General features: G+C 43.8%; 1 protein-coding gene, 1 long non-coding RNA gene and 3 other non-coding genes across 5 annotated transcripts; 4 read left to right on the top strand and 1 right to left on the bottom strand.

Annotated features, from left to right (window-relative positions):
* The first annotated feature begins 6,976 nt into the window (after window positions 1-6,976).
* On the top strand, window positions 6,977-8,683 carry LOC133715527 (uncharacterized). The gene is made up of 2 exons (XR_009849118.1): window positions 6,977-7,071; window positions 8,510-8,683. It is a non-coding gene; the product is annotated as an uncharacterized LOC133715527 (long non-coding RNA).
* LOC133719123 (small nucleolar RNA Z107/R87) lies at window positions 7,801-7,908 on the top strand. Its single transcript, XR_009850851.1, has one exon. It is a non-coding gene; the product is annotated as a small nucleolar RNA Z107/R87 (small nucleolar RNA).
* Window positions 8,023-8,120, top strand: LOC133719081 (small nucleolar RNA R30/Z108). Its single transcript, XR_009850810.1, has one exon. It is a non-coding gene; the product is annotated as a small nucleolar RNA R30/Z108 (small nucleolar RNA).
* Window positions 8,202-8,294, top strand: LOC133719131 (small nucleolar RNA snoR31). The gene has a single exon (XR_009850859.1). It is a non-coding gene; the product is annotated as a small nucleolar RNA snoR31 (small nucleolar RNA).
* A 4,390-nt stretch (window positions 8,684-13,073) lies between the features above and the next one.
* On the bottom strand, window positions 13,074-15,267 carry LOC133718746 (YDG domain-containing protein At5g47150-like). Its single transcript, XM_062145615.1, has 2 exons — window positions 15,081-15,267; window positions 13,074-14,492 (listed from the first exon to the last, which is right to left on the bottom strand). The coding sequence occupies exon 2, from the start codon at window positions 14,446-14,448 to the stop codon at window positions 13,333-13,335; it is 1,116 nt and encodes a 371-aa protein (XP_062001599.1). The 5' UTR covers window positions 14,449-14,492; window positions 15,081-15,267; the 3' UTR covers window positions 13,074-13,332.
* Window positions 15,268-20,921: the final 5,654 nt, after the last annotated feature.

Here is a 20,921-nt window from a genome sequence, read left to right on the forward strand (position 1 = left end):
TTCATTGATAGCTGATTGATCAGCGTACAAAAGTGGGGTAGTACCCGTCGGGTAGCTTCCCTTAGCTAAATATTAAACAAAAATTTAGCTAAGTCAAGATGCTCCTGGGTAGCGGTCTGACTATTTGTAATAATACCGAAGGTGTTCGGTATTCCAAGGGTGGGCCGATTTGACGCCATCCTTGTCCATTAAGTAGAAGGTGCCTGGGCTCACGACTTCCACAATGTTGTATGGGCCCTCCCAAGTTGGGCGGAGCCTGGTCGGAGGTGGAATGACTTCTTTCATTACCCAGTCCCCCAGTTGGAGGTTCCGGGCCTTGACTCTGGCGTTATAGAAACGCGATACGAGCCTTTTGTTTTGCAAGTTGCGCAAATGGGCCTTGAGTCTTTTCTCTTCTAGGAGGTCCCTGTCCAGATTGATGCCGTCGCCGTTGGTGTCTGGGCAGTAGCCCTCGACCCTAGCGGTAGGCTGAGTTACTTCAATAGGTAGGACCGCCTCTGCGCCGAACATCATGCAGAAAGGAGTTTCGCCGGTGGCGGTAGTTGGAGTTGTCCGGATGGCCCATAGGACTTCTGGGAGCTTCTCCGCCCATAAACCCTTGGCGCTGTCGAGCTTCTTTTTTAGCAGCTTCTTGATTATCTTGTTTGCTGCTTCGACCTGGCCGTTGGTTTGGGGGTGGGCGACAGATGCAAAACTTAGCTTGGTGCCCAAGTTGGCGGTGAACGATATGAGTTCCTTGTTGTTGAACTGTGTACCGTTGTCTGTAATGATTGCGTGCGGGACACCATAGCGGCAGTAGATGTTCTTCCAGAGGAAACGAATGACCTTGGCGGTAGTAATCGCCGTTAGTGGCTCCGCCTCTATCCATTTACTGTTGTAGTCGATGGCTACAATGATGTACTTGAACTGGCCCTTGGCGGTTTGGAATTTTCCCATCAAATCAAGGCCCCACGTGGAGTGAACCCAAGGGCCGATGATTACTGACAGAGGTTCCGCCGGCGCGTGTGGGAGATCTGCGAACTGTTGGCATTTGTGGCAAGACCTCGAGATCTTCCGGGCGTCATCACCCAGTGTCGGCCAAAAGTAGCCTTGTCGCAATGTGCGGTTGGCTAATGATCTGGCGCCTGAGTGGTTTCCACATTCTCCGCCGTGGATTTCCATCAGGACGGTCCTTCCCTCCTCTGGGGTTAGACAGCGGAGGTTGGGGTAGGTGAACCCCTGGCGGTACAGCTTGCCATTCTGAATGTTGTAGCGGGTTGCTCGCCGCTTGAGCTGTCTTGCCTGGATCTTGTCCTCTGGCAATGTGCCGTTGCGCTTATATGCAATGATCTCGTCCATCCAGCTGGGGTTGACGTCAATGTTGAAGATCTCCGCCAGGGTCCTTGTGATGCTTGGCTTGTCAAGGTATTCTACCCTTGTGTCAGCTGGACTCTGATGTGGCTGGGCGGTTGCCAGTCTCGCCAGTGAATCAGCCTTGGCGTTCTTTTCCCTGGGGATTTATGTGATGTTGTGGAATTTGAACTTTTTTAGCAACGTTTTGACGTACCCCAAATATGCCGCTAACTGCTGGTCCTTGGCCTGGAAGCTGTCGTTGACCTGGTTAACGACTAGCTGGGAGTCGCTGAATATGTTGACGCTGTCAGCCCCTGAGTCAATGGCGAGGAGTAGACCGGCGATGAGTGCCTCGTACTCCGCCATGTTGTTCGAAGCTTTGAAGTTGAATTTTAACGCATATTCCGCGTTCAGTCCCCCGGGTCCTGTTAAGATGATTCCGGCGCCGCTGGCCTTGGCGCTGGCGGAGCCGTCCACATGCAGGTTCCAGTCTGACTGTGGGGGAGCTGGCTCCTCAACGGTTACTATATCTGTTCCGGGACTTGTCTCAACACCGGGCTCCGGCCGTCGCTCGGTTAACTTAGCGATGAAGTCCGCCACTGCCTGGCCTTTCATGGCGGTTCTTGGCTTGTAATCTATGTCGAATTCGCTGAGCTCGATGGCCCACTTGCTGAGGCGCCCCGAGTGTTCAGGGTTCTGCATCACCTGCCGCAGCGGCTGATTGGTTAACACATGGATCGTGTGAGCCTGGAAGTATTGTCGGAGGCGTCTGGCAGCAACGATAAGTGCGAGGGCCAGCTGCTCCAAGGGGGGATACCTTGTTTCTGCACCGTTCATGCCTCTGCCGGCGTAAAACACTGGAAGCTCATCTTGGCCTTCCCGCCGGACAATGGCGCAACTTACCGCCGATGCAGAAACCACCAGGTAGATGAATAGTGTTTCTCCTTGCACAGGAACAGAAAGGAGAGGGACTGCCGCCAGGTATTCCTTTAAGCCCTGGAACGCCGCTTGGCACTCCGGGTTCCAGTCGATGACCTTCTTGTGCGTTGTTTTGAGGAGTTTGAAGAATGGGGCGCACTTATCAGTGAGTCGAGAGATGAACCGGGAAAGGGCGGTTAACTTGCCCTGGAGGCACTGGACGTGTACCTTATACTCAGGGTCCGCCAGGTCAAGGATGGCCTGGACCTTGTCTGGGTTAGCCTCGATGCCTCGCTCGCTGACGATGTATCCCAAGAATTTGCTAGCGGTGACCGCAAAGAAACACTTCTCTGGGTTGAGGCGCATGCCGTAGGCCAAGAGAATGGTTACTATGACCTTGAGGTTTGCCACATGTCCGCTGGCCTTTACGCTTTTGACTAACATGTCGTCCACGTAGACCTCGATGATTTTTCCCAGATGCTCAGCGAACATGGCATTCATCAACCGCTGGTAAGTTGCACCGGCGTTCTTCAGACCGAAAGGCATGACATTGTAGCAGTAGAGGCCTTTGTCGGTGGTGAAGGTGGTGCATTCCTGGTCGCTGGGGTGCATCTTGATCTGATTGTATCCGGAGAAAGCGTCCATCATGCTGAGGAGCTCATGTCCGGCCGTTGCATTGACTAGTTGATCGATACGAGGTAGCGGGAAGCTATCCTTTGGGCATGCCTTGTTGAGATTTTTGAAGTCGACACACATCCGCCACTTGCCGCTGGCCTTCTTAACCATTACCAGGTTTGAGATCCACTGGGGATAGATAACTTGGCGGATGAACCCAATGTCCTGGAGTTTCGCGACCTCCTCTCTGATTGCCCGGTATTTTTCCTCATCAAAGGCCCTTCGCTTCTGCTTGATGGGATAAAAGGAGGGTTTGATGGTCAGTTTATGAGTGATAATGTCAGGAGAGATACCTGGCATGTCCGCGTATGACCATGCAAAGACGGCGGCGTTATCACGTAGGAACTGAGTGAGCTCTGCCTCCACCTCTGGGTTTAGATGGGCGCCTATGCGGACTGTCCGCTCAGGGTGTTCATCCGAGAGGCAGACAACCTTTAGTGACGTGTCAGGGTCGACCGGCTCCTTCCTTACATACTTCTCTTCTTCATCCCTAGGATCCTCAAAGATATTTGGTGGCGGTGCCTCATTACCGACTGTCAGAATTTCATGGCGGCGCGTCGACCGCGCTAAAGTTGTCGAGTAACACTCTCGTGCCAGCTGTTGACTTCCCCTGACACAGCCCGTGCCGTTGGGCGTGGGGAACTTCATAAGGAGCATGTACCCGGCAATGATGCACTTGAGCTTGTTAAGTGCAGGTCGACCGATGATGGCGTTGTACGAACTGAAACAGTCGACAATAATGAATTCTGTATGTACCTCCGCCATACAAGGGCTAGTACCAATAACCAGCCGCATGTAATCTGACCCCAGCGGTTGTGTGACGTCACCGGAGAAGCTGAGCAGTGGCTCGTGATCCTGGAGCAGTTTTTTGTTCCGCTTGAGATTGTCGTAGCAACCATTGAAGATGACGTTGACGGCGGATCCGCTATCCACCAAAATTCTCCCCACCGAGAATTTGCCCAGAATGGCATCGACCAAGAAGGGGTCGTCATGGGGTAAATGCACTCCGCGCTCTTCCTCCTCCGAAAAGGTAATAGGTTCCCAACCTGATTTCGGGAGTTTGGCGGATCTTTCGTAGCGGATATTGCAGACTTCCTTTGGGTGATTAGCGCGTGCATAGCGCTTCCTTGCCCTGTGAGACATGCTGGTGATTGGGGCGCCGCCATCGATGGTATTGATGCGGCCCAAGGTCTCAACGTTGGCAATTACTGGTGGTGGCTGACGCGCCTTGAACTGGTCCATCTTGCCGTCACGGTATAGGGTCTCAATGGCCGTTTTGAGAGCATTGCAACTGTTGGTATTGTGGCCGCTGTCTTCGTGGTATTTGCACCACTTGCCGGTGTTCCTGGGCTTGCCTGTTTTTGGGTATTTTGGAGGGGGTGGCGGTGGGATCTGATCCTTGCACTGATTGTAGATGTCTTCATATGAGGCAGTCAGGACAGTGAAAACTGCATACCGCTGCGAGGACTCCGCCTGCTTGTTGCGGTTATCCCCATGTGTTGGGCGGTTTCCCTTATGGTATTGCTGGTCCTTCTGCCGTTTGCTCTGGTGGTGGCCCTGTTGCCACTCCCTTTTCTTGTCAGTTGATGGTGCTGAGGGGGTCTTGCTAGCGGTTTCCTGATGGCTGGAAGATGGCTGTGCTGATTTTGGTGTTAGTGGTGGTGGTGGGGTTTCTCCGTATGTGATGAATTCCGCCTGGGCGTGAATGACCGCCTCACTCATGACGTGGTCATACGTCGCATTGGGATGATTGTAGTTGAGGTGATAGAGGAACGGTCCCTTGAGCAGTCCCTTCCTGAAGGCCGCCGACGCCATCGTTTTGTCTAGGTCACGGCACTGAGATGCTGCCGCCCGCCACCTTGTGACGAAGGCCTTCAGTGACTCGTCCTCCCCCTGCTTGACGCTGAACAGCTGACTTGTGTTGTGATGACCAGCGGATAATAAGATGAACCGGGAAAGGAAAGCATGGGATAGTGCATTGAATGAACTGACAGACCCCGGCGGACACTCAAAGAACCAGTTCATTGCCTCGCCATCCAACGTTTCGCTAAACAAGTGGCACAAGGTGGCGTCGTCGAATCCCTTGTTGTTGGTGACCTTCTTGAAGGTGTCCATGTGGACGAAGGGATCGGACATTCCACCGTAATGCGCCATCTTTGGGGTTTTTGCATATGCCGGTCTGACAGCCTGCAGAATGGCAGCGGTGAAGGGCCCGGGTCTGGAAGCGAAAAGCGGATTCTGAGTTGGCGCTGGGACGCCTGACTCCGCCCGGATCAACCTCTGCTCCAACTGGTGCATCCTTTCCAATATCTGGGCGGTTGCATCGTTGGTGGAATCAGCCTGAACAACCCGCTGGGACAGCCCGCGCCTCGGCACAGGCGGGACGTTCGCGGTCCCCGTCTCCGAGCGGTTGGTGTGCGGGAGTGATTCCGCCTCTTGCTCTAACATGGGTTGGGGTATGGGCGGTGGTCCCCTTCCCAATAACTCGGGCGGGTTCAGCGGCACCTGCATCTGTATGACCGGCCCCGGTCCCAACGCTCCGGTGCCGGGTCGGCTATGCCTGGTGCTATGTGACTGCTCGCCCTGTGCTGGGTGGGCGGTGGCCCCCAGTGTCTTCTTTAATTCCTCGAAACGTGTCATGAGCGTAGCCACCTGCCGCTGGGCTTCAGCCTTTTCCTTGCGTTCCGCCTCACGCTCCTTGTTTGCCTTGTGAAGATCCGCCAGTGCCAGCTCGTACATAGTGACGAGATCTTGGACCGGCGGACGGCTGCTGCTTGGATTTGCCTCACCGCCGGGGTTGGCCGGGGTTGTGAATAGTGCGCGGTTAACGCCTACTGCTGGGTCGGGAAGTTGGGGGACGGCGGGATGGTCTGCCTGCTCTTCAGCGTTTCCCCCGCTACCGTTAGTCATGGTGATTGTGGTGGGATGGCCTTTTGTTCAAGGGTTCCCACAGACGGCGCCAATGTTAATGTCTAAAAGTTCGGCGGTAGCTGAACCTTTGATAACGCTGATCCGGTGGGCGGATCGATACTCAGTGTTCTCAGAGCCTCCGTTGCCTGTCAAGTAAAATACAAAGGGGCGTCAGAGGGAGACCGCGCTGGGCGGTCTTCAACTCTCCGATGCCTAAGTTAGTCAATGTATTTATGTTGACCGAGTAACAGTAGGTAAAGTATTGAATGCATAATTAATGAGGAGAGAGGAGAGGACCTTTTATAGGTGAGGAAGAGGTTGATCTTCTCTTTGTTTTCGATGTGGGACTGATATGCTTCAGTTCCCAGTTTCAGAAGCTTCTGACGCCATCTTGGCGCGGCGCTGTGTCTGCATGGCGCCGACGTTGGGGCTGTAGCCCGCCTGGCGGTGTGTCTGCATGTCATTCCTTTGGTTGGAATTAGTACCTTTGGCGGTACAATGAGCGTAGCCCATTAGAGCTAATTATGCTTGCAAATGTACATGTATGTACAAGAAGTTAAGAAGAACTCACTAGGCTAGCTGCTGACTGCGAGTAGACAAAAATTAGGGATCTGAGAAAGAGTTTCGCCGATGTCAACAAATTGGAGTTGAACCCATTCTGGAATTGAAATAGCCTAACATAAATTTGGAGGAGGGAGGCGAGAACGATGCCGTTTCATTCGCCGGGATATCCATGGCTACCCATCGGCGATGAAGAATGTCCAGTGACCATTTGAGGATGAGCTGTGAGCCTGTGACAAAGTGATTCCCAAATCCTTCTGATTTTTTACTAACAAGTTACAGTAATTTTTCAACCAAAAGAGAATAGAAGAGCAGGTCATCCGGTTGACATTTTGCACCATTAGATTTTAAACTTTACATCCAACGGTCCAGAATAAGGTGACGTGCCCAAGCATTGCAAGCTCGGAGCACGGAAGAATTTTCGGTCATATGGACTTCTTTTTTTCAAGTGAAAAGAAGAAAAGTGGTGGATGCTTGACAAGTCCAAGCACATGTGTTGACACATGTCACTTTTTATTGGTTCCATTACCTTATAAATAGGTTGATCAGCAGCCTTCTCCTTTCATAATTTTCGAGACAACTTTGGTTCTCCCTCTACATTTTCTCTCTCTAAAACTTATGTGATCATAACTTTTTGATTTATAATTCCAATTCAAGATCCGCTTAAAGCTACAGGTACATCTTGATGCCCTCTTTTTATTTCTGAAGGCTTGAGCTAGATCAACCGGTTATTTCTAGAATATTCGTATTAAGAGGCTCGGTTTTTAAGAAATAAAGGCCTAAACATAATTAGGCACTTTGATGAAAGTGTCACACGATTAATTTCATATTTGTATTGTCTAAGTATATCACTAAACTAATCATGCCTTTCAAATATATCATATGCTTCAATTGATAGTTAAAATTGAAAATGTGCTTAATGTCCATTTAACAATTTTGAGTAACTCAATCGAGTCAATTTCAAACTAGTCCTTGGGTAGACAATAACAAGACAATACAGCTATACTATACTCAAAATAGAGATGAACATGTTTCTTAGCCTCACCAACTTTAACTTTCTAAACCATTGTAAAGTTAAAAAAAATAAAAAAGTATTTTCTGTCAAACCAAACCATTTTTGTTCAAGTTAGGATCGAGTTTGGGTCGGGTCAAGATCCATATCTTTTTGAAAAGCCCAATAGATTGCTTTGCTGTGTAACCTAAAACCCCGGCGGCCCATTGAAGACCCATTCCACTCCAAACCCTAGCTCTCTTCCTCCTATAAAACCACACCCAAAAACCTCCTCTGCAGTCAAACCCTCATCCGCCTTCGTTACCTTCTACCCTTCATTCTTGGTCTCTCATTCTCCAAAACCCAGCAACTATCTTTTGTCTTTCTTCTTCTGCAAAATTTTGAGAGAGAGAGCTGGCAGTGATGACCCAATAAATTCAAGCTCAACAGACCGGAATGCAGGCTTCTCTAATATTCTTAGAGATGTTTGCGTGTCGACAACCCCGCTGAACTGAGCCATCTCTCTCTGTTTTCTCCTCTTCAAAATTTCTTTACATTCTTGAATGGTTTGTCTTCAATTTTCAAAATTTCTATGCTTTTCTGAATGATTTGTGTTTTCAAATCTGTGGGAAAGGAAAGTTTGCTATGAGGATAACAAGCTCCCTCTTCTGATTATGGTTGAGGAAAATTGTTGGCAGAATCGAACCAATATACAATCGCCACCACTGAGTCAATCTTCCTTTCCCAATTTTTTTTCTAATTGTTTTTGTTTTGTGTTTTCTGTGCTTCTGAATCTAATTAGTGCTGTTTTGGTTAGATTGGGATGAAGCAAATATCAAATAATCCAACACTTGATCTGAGATATTCGTTATCGAGTGAAGCTAACTGATATCACTTCTGAATCTAATCTCATCTTGTGTTTTTGTAAATTAGTGAATTTGTGTTCACTGTGCTAATGTTTTACATCGTGTGATGAAAATGGAAATATCTTAGGACACCTTCCTACACAGTAATAATGTCTGCTGTGGATGAGAACAACTTTCCATTCTGATGATGATTCGAAATAATCTTTTTTTTCAAAATAAGTTCTTTACATTTTGCATAATGATTTTTTTTTGACAGAAAAATTCAATCTTATCATGTTCTATTACTTGTATTTTGTTGGCTCGAAGACCTTGGATCTGGTTCCTACGATATGTAAGATCCCGGAGGCAACAAAGTCTTGCACTCTCTTTACCTTTGGACGAGTTTTTGTGACAGAATATGAAATGCAATTCTATTTTGATGTTGGTTCAATCTAAGTAATGAGTATTCCTGGGTTTGGAGGTTTATCAATCTAGCAGATTCTCGAACAAAATACATTGTTAAATGCCAATTCAAAGGGAAACTGAAATGTTGGAAGTGCAACTAAGATAGAAACGAGTTGAGCCACTTGATAAGAATTGGTGCGTAACTGCTGAAAATCCAATCTTTGTTAAAATTTGGGTTTTGAATCCTCCTGAAATGGAGTTAGATTGGATTTTGAATCTTCTGAACTGGGGTTGTATGACTAAAAGGGACACATTGCCCAACCCTGCCTTGCCAAAAGTTGTCTAGTATGCTCAACTTCCGTTCCTCTATCGATTTTGTTGAAAAAGCTTTTATGTCATTGTTGCTATGTCAGTTGTCAATAATGGATAAATCTTTGTTCGTTGAACATCAATTACTTTCAGAATTTGCTCTATCACTGAGCCATCAGAGTTCAAAATTGAGTTTGACATAGGCTGCAAAAATATTTGGTCACAACTCAGGAGCAGGGCTAGGAGCCCCAAGAAACGAAACTATACGGCCTCTGTTTCCTTTCAGTCTTTCTTTAATGCACTTCGGACTAAACCCTAAACCGTATTGATTTTTTAAAATTAAGCATGTAGTGGATCACAGTGAGAATGCACCACAGTAACTGACCCCATATAACATGCAAAAATTCGAGCCCATGTTTGAACTAGTTGCCTTTGCCATGTGCAGCATGTAATGCTTCACACAAGTACTGCTCTCCAGATTCCAGACAAATACCGGACTAATCAAACTTTCCATTCCTGCAACTTCCCCTAAACCTCAGCTCAATCATTCTTCAAATTTCCGGGAAGTGAAAGTGTGGTCCATTTGTACATGAAGATATTTTCCCAACAACTGACTACCCCAGTTGCCACCTGCACTATAGTCACAGTGTTTCAAACTATCGAAATTCGATGTGCACCCTCAAATTTCTATCCAGATTTCCCAAGTTTCAGATCATTCATCCGTTGCACACGCGTCGCGATCATAGTCACTTCCTCAAAGGATTAGGATTAAAAGCAAGAATGAGGTAGTCAGAGTTAAAGAGGCACTGAACCACGATGGCACAATTTGGTTAAAAGCAAATTGCAAGCAACTGGAGCTGTTTGGTTTGCTTGCTTACGTTTGCCTTGCTACCTCTCCTAGGTGGAATCAACTTTCTCATACACCAGATTTCTGTTTCTCCCATTTAGGCTTCCATTACATCCTATAACTTTAGCTCTAACTCGTACCAATTATGGTGCAATTACTGATTGCAAATTGAGTTGCTTGTCATTCAAGATGTCGATCGCATGCGTCTTGAGTGTTTTGTTCATGTCGTTATGCAGCTAAAGCTAAGAATTGAGAGCGACTCTGGCTAATGGGTTTATTATGTATGTAGAATAGGTATGAATGGAAAATTCAAAATATTTTGATGACTTCTCATGACGAATTACGCATGTGGATTTCACATAAAAAAATAGACGCATTCTCCAAAAAAACTATGTCGATATTGGTTTTGACACACATACCGTCAAAGTCTTTCTATTTTTTATTAGTTTTTTCGATAAAATGATAGCTTCATTAACTAAAGGCCAGAAGACACATACATCAGATACTGTCTCATACCTAAAATCTAGATGGCACAAGCCGCCAAACAAAAGACAAATACCTTCACTGTTAACACATATGCTCACTTATTGAGCCTAGAATACAAGAAATCTAATTCTCACTACTAACCCCATTTGAAAAGAAAACCTAGTCGCCTAGAGACCTCAATTGGTGCACAACTAAGTAGACTGAGAATAAAGTAATGATGAACCCAATTTCCAGTAGTAGGCAAAGGAACCAGGAAAGTCTAAAGCTTTCCTTTGCCCTTATCTCTAGGGCTAGAAAAAAAACCCTGTAGAAGGTCTCCTGGGTCCCAAATCCAGACCCATGGAGAGGTCTGACCCACGAAATGGTGAAAATGGGCCAAAGGAGTGACATAGGCCCGATAGTAGTTGATCATTATCTTATGCTGAAAAATGATCCAAAACGTTTCATTTTATAAATTATCAGTTATATATAATCACCATAAAATGAGAAGAAAAATCCTAGAAATCCCAAATTTTTCTACCAAACTCACATACCAAATTGACATGGCAACTGTCATATCATCACTTTGTAATTTCCACTTGTCTCCAATAATTACTTTTAGTTTGTATTATTATTTTTTTCAAAGCCATCATTACTGGTACATTCCCAAGTTATTAATCCACTTGATTTTGGAAGGAGACTAAAATTTCCTTGAAGTGAGTGAAAACCATCAAAGAAATCTAATGAAGAAGATCTCTCCCCAATCTCTCTTTTTAAAGAATTCATAGACCTAGGTCTCACCATTGCAATACCCAGTGAGATCAGTCTCATTTTAGATCTAATTATCCCAAATGTGGTTTTCACGTTATCTCTTCCTATTTGAGGCAATCCAAATTGAAGAGTACGTTGTATCAAATTAAGATGGATGATGATGGCTTGTGATTCTTATTGGGATTGTGGGGAATTTTATTATTTGATTGCAGGGCATATTTAGTTCTTCATCTTCTTCGTTTGGCCAATTAGAGATTTAATTCACAATACTATTTCTAATTTTTTCCTTGAAGACTTAATTTTTCATAAATACACATGGGAAATTATCTAGGCAAAAGTGATTACATGACAGTTGCCATGTCATTTGGGATACAATTTTGGTATAATAATTTGGGATCCCTAGCATTGCTCAAATGAGAATTATTAGTTTTGTATAATTTCTTATTTGTTCGATATATTTGAGTGACTTTTTTTTTGCAATTCAGATTGTAACACAAGGTACTAAATTAGCTATATTCACGGTATCAAGTATTTTCAAAGTAATGATGTAAACAGTGTGTCGTGATCCTTTTTGTCGTAACAGTGTGTTCATTCCAGTGGCCAGTATTGATGTACACCAAGATGGTCTTAGGCGGATATACTGGTTTATTGGTTGAATTTTGTTGCTTCAATTTGATTATGACGTAGTGGTCTAGGGAATCTAGCTAGTAGTCATTTTATATGTGCAGTCAGTGCACTACTTGAGCAATGAATGTAATGGGTGATTTTCGAATCCTCTAGCTTGAGCTTATACGGTCGTTATGATCTTTTCAATCACTGGAATATAATCCATTCCCCTCAAAAAAAAAAAAAAAAGTAATGATGTAAACACTTTAACTATTAATTCATAAATTAAAATAAGAATCGAGAAATACGAAATCTCATTTTCATCATTTGCCCCTCACTAGTTCATTTTCGGTTTTCTATAGGTAAACCTATGATATTTTATCATAAAGCTTCAAAACAGAGATGATTATGACCCTAGTTGTAATCAAGTCGGTGTGGTGCGAATTATCCTATAAGCTAACGTGTGCACTATATAGGCTTCACATTATTAGTGAAACGTTAAGGTCCCGGTTGTGGATATCCACATCAAACCGCATTATAAATAGAGCACTACCAAGCATGCACAACTTACAAACTCACATGCAAAGCTTCCCAGCACAACCTAAGAATTGAAAATGCAGCTCAATACATTTCAGTTCACCCTCTTCCTTTTCCTCTTCATCACCACCACTTGGGCTTCTGGTAGCGGTAGCGGCGGTGCTGCGGGCAGAAAGGTCATGTCCCGAGAAGCGTGGGAGACAGGGCCGACAAGTAGTGGTAGTGGCTCTGGCCATGGACCCAACTGGCAATATAGTTGGGGGTGGTGGAGTACTAGCCCGGGTGGTGGTTGGGGTTCTGGTTCTGGATCATCTGGTAGCAGGTCTGCTAATGGGTTTGGTAGGGGTTCAGGTTCTGGATATGGTTCGGGGTCTGGCGGTGGATACCATGGTGGTGGTGGTGGTGGTGGAGGAGGAGGACAAAACAACCATGGCTGAAACACTGCTTGCAAGTTCATGATCTGAGTGATATGATTTTGTAAGCCTTTTATATTCCTGTATTGCTGTGTGTAACATTAAAATGGTTATGAATCTTCTATGTAATATTTGCAGTGCTAGTAGTTGAAGTAACAATCTATCTCTCTTATCATAAAGTAAAGCTTATGTCTTTGTCTAAGAAGATATAGTGTTGATGGAGGTGTGGTTTTTAACCATTTTTTCTTACATGAAAAGCGTAGCTTGATACCTCTCCCCTGTTGTTTTTGTTTTTTTTTGGTTTTTTTTTTTTTTTTAACATCAGAATATAAACAATATATCATCACCATGATACCTCTCCCCTGCTAATAAGCAAGAACAGAGTACAATCTGGAACAATGATGCAATGATTGAATAGTACTAAGACATAAGCATACCTGGGTAGAAAGAATAGAAATAACAATGGAAATCTGTAAAAGGAAACAGGGCAAGAAACTGAGATTGGTTCAAAAGAGAGCAACAAACACCTATCAGTGTTTTATACTAAGCTCTTGATACTATATACATATTTCCCAGTCTAAAAGTAGGTAGTCTACTTCTATATTCACTAGAAAGAGTTTGACTTGCATTCGAAATGAGCTACAACAACAATTTGTACTCATATATTCCTTCCACTAACCTTCATCAAAACATCCTCTAAACACTAAATCAGCAGCAACAACAATTCTTCATGTTGGCATCACCATCTCAACTGTTGCAAAGTGTGAGTTTTGGTTGACCCGAAATCCTCCTCAACAAAAATTTAAACACAAACTTGCCATAATCTCCTCTTTTTCGCCAAAAATTATCCACAATGTAGAGACCATGATAAACATAACCAGATTCCTCCCGAAATTTATAGCTCCGGATTACCCTCACAGGAGTTCCTGTTGCCTTGCTATTCATCAGTGCACGGTTTCCACGCTCGGGCTTTTGATCTATTGGTTCCCCTTTTGAAACCTTTGGATTTCCACCTTGACCTGTGTATATCATGACAACAGGTGATTCTGTCTCGTTCGCATAGCGGCCAGATTCAACAATACTTGTGGCAATCATTTCCCCGTCCTCTGTCATATAATCAATACCGCATTGAAAGTGACTATGAAGACCAACAATAGCTAATTCAGGTCTATACCGAAACTTGTCACCAACCTTCACTCCTGGAATGTCCCCTGTTTGTTTCGTCGTGTTAACCCATTTATCTTTCTTCTTAAGATACATTGCTGCTTCAACATACAATTTCCAACCCTTTAGTCTGTTGAAATTAGCATCGCATTCTCCACCCATCTCAATCAAAGTCTCTTGATATGCAGCCAAAGCTTTCTTCACCTTGTTATGAGCTTTATCAACCACACTTGCAACACTCAACTTGTGACCAACAACACGCTGCTCGCATTCTTTATCCTTGACGTCTGGAACCAAACTCTTTTCTTGATATGCAGCCAAAGCTTTCTTCGCCTTGTTATGAGCTTTATCAACCACACTTGCAACACTCAACTTGTGACCAACAACACGCTGCTCGCATTCTTTAACGTCTGGAACCAAACTCTTCTCTTCAGCATCTTTCAAAGAAGAAACTACCATCGGTCCACAACCTTTAGGAAAATCTCGAACAACATCAACATCAACTCGAGGACTAGGCAGGGAGCGATTTTTCCCTGGTAATGTGTTCATATCTTCATCACCCTCTTCACATTCACTTGGCTGCACTCGAGCCACAAATCGTCCACAACCTTCAGGGAAATTTCGAACTGCATAAACTCTAGGCCTCTTAAAATTGGGACGAAACCCATTTTCTTTTTCAGGTGTTTTCAATGTAACCATAATGCCTAGCTTCCGATAATTTCTCCCCAGAAAAAAATCAACACCTGTGCAATAGAAAATGGATCAACTACCTAGAATATCGAGTTACATAAACACAAACAAAACGGCTAGAACATTCAAATAGATCTTCACAATCATCACAGACGTAAAACCCAGAACAAGACGCACATCATTAGTAACATGCATAACTCCAACTCATATCATTGCCCATGAAAATCCATTACAAAAATTACGCCAAGAAAACCCATTAACAAAAAATGTAAAACAAATAATTTGACACAAAATATATAGAAAGAAGAACACCTAGAAAAATAGACACGGAAACATAATGAAAATGAACAAAACTAAAGCAAAAAATTACCAGGTATATTAGAAAGTATGAACTAGAATTAGAGGTAGAAGTAAAAAAATAGAAAAGCCAGTAAACCCAGTGCCCATCAATGTAACAAATCATCATCAGTAACAAACATAAATACAAGTCATATCATTGTCATGAAAACTCAACAAAAGCCATTCAAGAAAAAGAAAAAAGTATAACCCATCAACATCATTTTAACAAAAGTAAAAGAAAAATAAGTAGAAAAATAAAGGCACAAAAACAATGAAAATGAAGAAAAGTAAAGAAAAATTACCAGGTACAGTAGAAACTAAGAACTAGAACTACAGGTAGAAGTAGAAATGGAAGTAGAAGAGCCAGTAAGAAGCAGACAATGACATTTACATCATCAAAGAAGAAGAAGATCTTGGTTTTCCTTCTGGATAATTATAAGTGGGAGAGCAGAATCCTCTGTGAGTGTTCCTATAATAGGGAAGCGTGGGCTCGCGGTGAAACGTGTCGCCCGTCTGTAACGGGCGTGTCGCAACTCTAGCAGTTTCAGGGGCGGTTTGTATTTGAATATAAGCCATCTGGTTTGGAAGTTAATTACAAGACTGCCATCCTTTAACACTGAACAGAGGAAGGTAGTGGTTTTATGCGAACATTACTGGAATGGCAATTTGGTAATTAAATTTGATAGGTGGTGGTACAAAAGTAGAATCTAGGAGAAATGTGAGAGACCGATCGTGGAAGAGTGGGGAGGAATCGAGTGTGTGTAGTCGTAAAATAGGGGGCTTACGCTCGTGGTTCATGTCCACTCGTCACGACTCACGACAGCGACTTCTTGTTAGAACCGCCTGTTTTGAATTTCGGGATGGCATAGTGGGATAAATTAAGGCCTCCAATTTTCGATTCATTTACAAGATTGCCATGCTGTACTATTCATTCAACTGTGTTCTCACGGGGGAGGATTCAGTGCACCGACGTGCACTTGCACCAACATAAATGGATGATTTGATTATATTAAATACACTCTTAAGTTATTAATAAAAATATTAATTTTTTTTTTTGAATAAAGGGCTGGTGCGGCTACCCTCAAACCTTGATTAATGAAACTGTCGAATACAGGGGGGGACATTGAGTCTGAACCCCTGATTACAATAAGCATCTAGAGAACGTCCTGAAAAACTATCATGCGTCTCTACCAAATAATTGTATTCAACTAGGCACCAACTAGCAAAGAGCGCTCTACTGGTGACTCTATTTGCTTCAACATAGCGGTGACATAACGGAAAGATAACTCGATATGTAACTCAATTACAACATAGCATAATTACCATACGCACAGTTTTCCCACTATGTTGGCGCCGGAACATAAATCCGACGACACTTAGTCTCACCCTACCACTAGGAGGCAACGACCACTTGACGAAGTAATGAACTCGCCGCTTACCTAGAGTAGACCAGGCACTTTGAGTGCATACACAGGCAAAAATCCCGACTAGCCCTACACACCCAATGTAGGAATTTATTGCTCGCAAAACAACTAGGCAAATTAAAATAGTAAAATTAAAATTAAAGGAAACAATAGCCTGGGCTAGGTCCACAAAGTGAACCCAACCCCCATCTCTAGCCCAGAACGGGCCCACTAGCAGCCTCCAAGCCCAAAAGGCCAAATCAGCAACATATCCAACCTTCCCGGCCCAAAACAACAGCTGAGTATCCCCGCCACCAAAATCGCCATTCCACCACCGGCGTTGGGCCACCCTCGCGCCTTCGTCGCCGTCCAACCATCTCCGGACAACTCCAAACATCTCAGACCACCCAACACCAGCCGGCATCTGGATCCTCTACAATTGGATCGGGATCGATCGTCTCATCACGCTATCAATCTCAGCCAACCTTTGATCTGCTCGATCACCAACAGATGCCGATTCGACCCAGCAAAAGTCATCTCCGATCCCAGCCCGCTTACCCGACTCAGCCATTCCTTTCGACCCGGAGAGATCCGGAACATATATCGATCCAACCCCTCGAGCTTTGGAAACAAACTTGAAACAAATCACCCGTCCGGCCTCACCAAACATGCGCCTGCTAGGCCAGAGGCCATGGTCGGTGACGAGGCGCAGCCGGACAGGCTTTCTTAGCACAGACCACGGCGTCCTCTAGGTTTCCTCGAGAGATAGAGAGTTTTTTTTTTTCCAGTTGTTTCTCTTTGTACTGGGAGAAAATAAAAATTTTAATTATAAATATCAAGGGTTGAGATCATCTTATAAGTATTGGGTCATTTGCACCGTCGGTGCATAGAATAATTTCCATGTTCTCACTGCCAAACGCGACCCAACTCACCCAAGTCCTACACATCAAATGTACTTCATTTAAGTGTCTGGCCTGGTTGCTAATTCTAGCTGCTATTTTTATATATTTTGTCCAGTACTACATTCTTTTTACACTATTTATTCTTAGAAAATACAGTATAAAATTTCTATTTTTTATTCAAAATATATTTTTGTATATGTTATATTCAACTTGAACATCATATTCGGAAAAAAAAAAAAAACTTAAGCCTACTATTTACACACACACACAAACTGTTAACTTGAAAATTTATAAATTTAATGATATCATAAGTATTAAAACGAGTTAGTCCATTAATAAGGCACTATGCAGCCTTTGACAATACTATCCAATCATAATTAAGTTTGATTTTAACTTGAAAATTTATAAATTTAATGATATCATAAGTATTAATGCGAGTTAGTCCATTAATAAGGCACTATGCAGCCTTTAGCAATACTATCCAATTATAACTAAGTTTGATTTTCACAATTTTGACTTATTTTCTTTATTTATAAGTGTTTTGAGGTCATATTTAGATGTATACTAATTGCTGATTTTGAAAATAACAATATTCTTTGATGAAACAATGCCTATAACGAAAAGGGTGTAAGATCAAAGGCATAACACTCTCCGCTCCTCTCTAAACAGCTTGTTCAAAAACCAAGAAAATCCATCAATTTATGAAGAAGTATATCAAAAATGGAAAACTAATAAGTAAAATAGAAAACTAAAAACAGAGGGCAGAGGCCTTAGCTAGGGTCCAAGGTTAGGAGTTAGGACTACTGGCTTGATAAATTTGATGGAGAGAGCCACTACTGAGTTGTAGCGTTTGTGTTTGACCCGTTGATTTACTCTAGAAATGGCAATTTTGTAGTTAATTCTGACAGTTGATGGTTTCTTATTATGCCCTTCCGGATAGGCTGGTAAATAAAGGAATTGACAGGCAACGTGGGCCAGGCCACGACTGCTTCGGTCCTACTAGATCGTCGCCACTATTCTTGTCAGATATTCACCGTTGCGTATTTAAGTAGGAATAAATTATATTTCTAAAAAAAAAAAAAAAAAAGTAGGAGAAAAACTTGCAAGTGTTTAAGGAAATCTCTCTTTTATGTGTTTGGCCCAAACTCTAGGTTACTTGACCTAGTGGTAATAGGATTTAATTAGAATGATCTAGAATCCTAATCAATGTAGAATTCCTTTCCTTGTATGATTGAGATTCTATGCATTGTAATCCTCTATATAAAGAGGCCCCTATTATCAATGAGAAGACTGCAGCAAATTCCTCTCAATTTCAGTTTCTCTACAACACGTTATCAGCACGAGCCCTAACCCTAGCTTTAGAAACCAAAACCCCAGAAATTGATCAAGCTCCACCAGATTTGCCTTGCCTACGCTACTACTGCCCCCGCAGCCCCCGCGTCGCAACTCATCGCTAACCCTACCAGGTTAGCCTCGCTGCCCCTGTAGCGCCCGCAAGCACTGCTTGCCTTCTACCTTCGCGCGCGCTCGCCTGCCCTCGCGACCGCGACTCACTAGCGGCCTCGCGGCATCTCCACAACATCCCCGCAGCAGTTGCATCCCCGCAGTGGCCCCGCAACAGTCCTCGTGACATCTCCGTAGCGTCCTCGCGACATCCTCGCAGCGACCCTGCAGTATCACTGCACAGCCCAACCAACATCTTTTCCGGACAACATTTTTCCGGCCATCTTTTAAGGTAAACTTTTCTAAAAGTTCCCGTTTTTGAAGTTTTTATTACTTTTCTTCTTCTTTTCTCGGGGACTTGCAACATCCCTTCTTCTACCCCCCTTTCTTCTTCATAGGGGAGACCAATAGCCGAACTGTGGGGGTTCGTGCTCACTCCAAGCTTGGAGCTTGTAGAGTCCTCCAAACTTAGAGTTTGTAGAGAATCTATGATCGACCACTTACATCATTGTTTCGATCTAATCCAATCCCTCTTGGAATCGAATTTCTTGGAAGCGACTACGCTCGGAAATTCCTAATTTCTTGGAAGCGACTACGCTAAGAAATTTTATATGTTTTCGTGGTAGCTTTTTCCGCTCCGAAACTAACCCTAATTTCTTGTTCTCTTTCAGGATGAGTAACCTGAACAAATTGGACTTTGCTCCATTGGGAACAACTGGCTCTGGATATCACAGGTGGGTTCGTGATGTCCGCCAGCATCTCAAGGCCAATGGAATCCTGGATAAGATTCTCAAGCCTAGCCAGGACGTGCTAACTGTTGAGCAAGCTCAAGCTTTGGAAGCAAATAGAGCAGCCTTCGAGGCAAATAAGGCGAAAGCCATCATCCTAATGACTCGTCATATGGATGATTCGCTCCAGTACGAGTGTATGAATGAAGAAGACCGCAGAAAGCTGTGGGCCTCACTCGAAGAAAGATTTGGCAACGTCCGTGACTCCTTGCTTCCTGACCAAGAAGTGAGATGGCATAGCCTCCTCTTATGTGATTTCAAGTCAGTTCTTGACTACAACTCGGAAGCACTTCGCATTAAATCCTTAATGGAATTCTGTGGTAAAGAGATCACAAATGCGATGTTGATTGAGAAGACTCTCTCTACTTTCCCCGTCTCTGCATTGATGGTTGCTAAGAACTATCGAATCGATGTTAATGCAAGACGAATCACAAGGTTTCATGAGCTCATTGGAGCTATGAATGTCGCTGAAAAGCATGACAACATCCTTGTGAAGAACTATAATTCGAGATCCGTGGGAACAGAGCATATTCCGGAATCCAATTATAGTCGCGCCCTAAAGAGCGAAACCCTAATATTAGGGATACTTCTGGACGTTCTGATCCATATAATCGCTCTACTTGGGAAGGTAACCGCCAAAATAGGCGAACACGAAACCGAAGAGGTAAACGTGGAAAGAGAGAGGGAGGCAACACCTCTGGCCATGTTGGTGGCGCCACCAACACTAAGAGCCATCTAAATGACGCTTTCAAAGCGCCTCAATCAATGGAGTTTGAGCAAAGAGATGTATGTTCCCGATGTGGAGTGTCTGATCATTGGGCACACATTTGTAGAGCTCGTGAAGAAATTGTCACCGCCTACAAAGCATATAGTGAAGCAAGAGAAGCTCACTATGTGGAACAAAAAGATCAAGAAGATGATCTAGAGTAAAGGGTTGAAGACTACAAATTTGGCTGGGATCAATAGATCGCCAATTCTGTTTAAGCCTTTATTTTCCAAGAGATGTAGGCAATTGCCATATCATTTTTGTAGTAGATGCCAATGTTTTTGTCTTTCTTCAAAGTAGGCGTACTCAACGTAAATGTGATGTCTAGGAAGTTTTTGAGATTAGTGGTACTTAAGCGAGCCTTGCTCCACCGACATCTCTCTACTCCCCTGGTCACATTTATTTTGGAATTACCGAAAGAAGTTAGACGACTACCATTGTTTTGCATTAGCTAGCATTTGGATGATGTACTCCGTTGGCTTATGAATAAAATTTTGAGTTCTTTTCATTATGACTCCATTTTGATTCATGAGCATGTTACCTTGTGACTACGATGGCTGGGCCATCAGTATTAATTCAAGGACATGGAATAGCCCAAGTCGCTTTGCCAAATGGCACCTTGATTAATGTCACAGAAACTCTCTACGCTCCTAGGGCAACTCGCACCTAAGGATAGCCAACGGATTCCATGCGAAAACGCATATAGAGAACGGAAATGAGTTCCTTTGCAATACCTCTAATGATTGCGAACAAAGGCGCATCTTAGAGAAGTTTATGTGTCTCTCTAGTGGACTCTATGTCACTATTCGAGCTATTAAATCCAATAAAGTTATGAGAGAAG

Source organism: Rosa rugosa, chromosome 6, assembly GCF_958449725.1.
Source record: "Rosa rugosa chromosome 6, drRosRugo1.1, whole genome shotgun sequence".
In the NCBI taxonomy this organism is placed as follows: Eukaryota; Viridiplantae; Streptophyta; class Magnoliopsida; order Rosales; family Rosaceae; genus Rosa; species Rosa rugosa.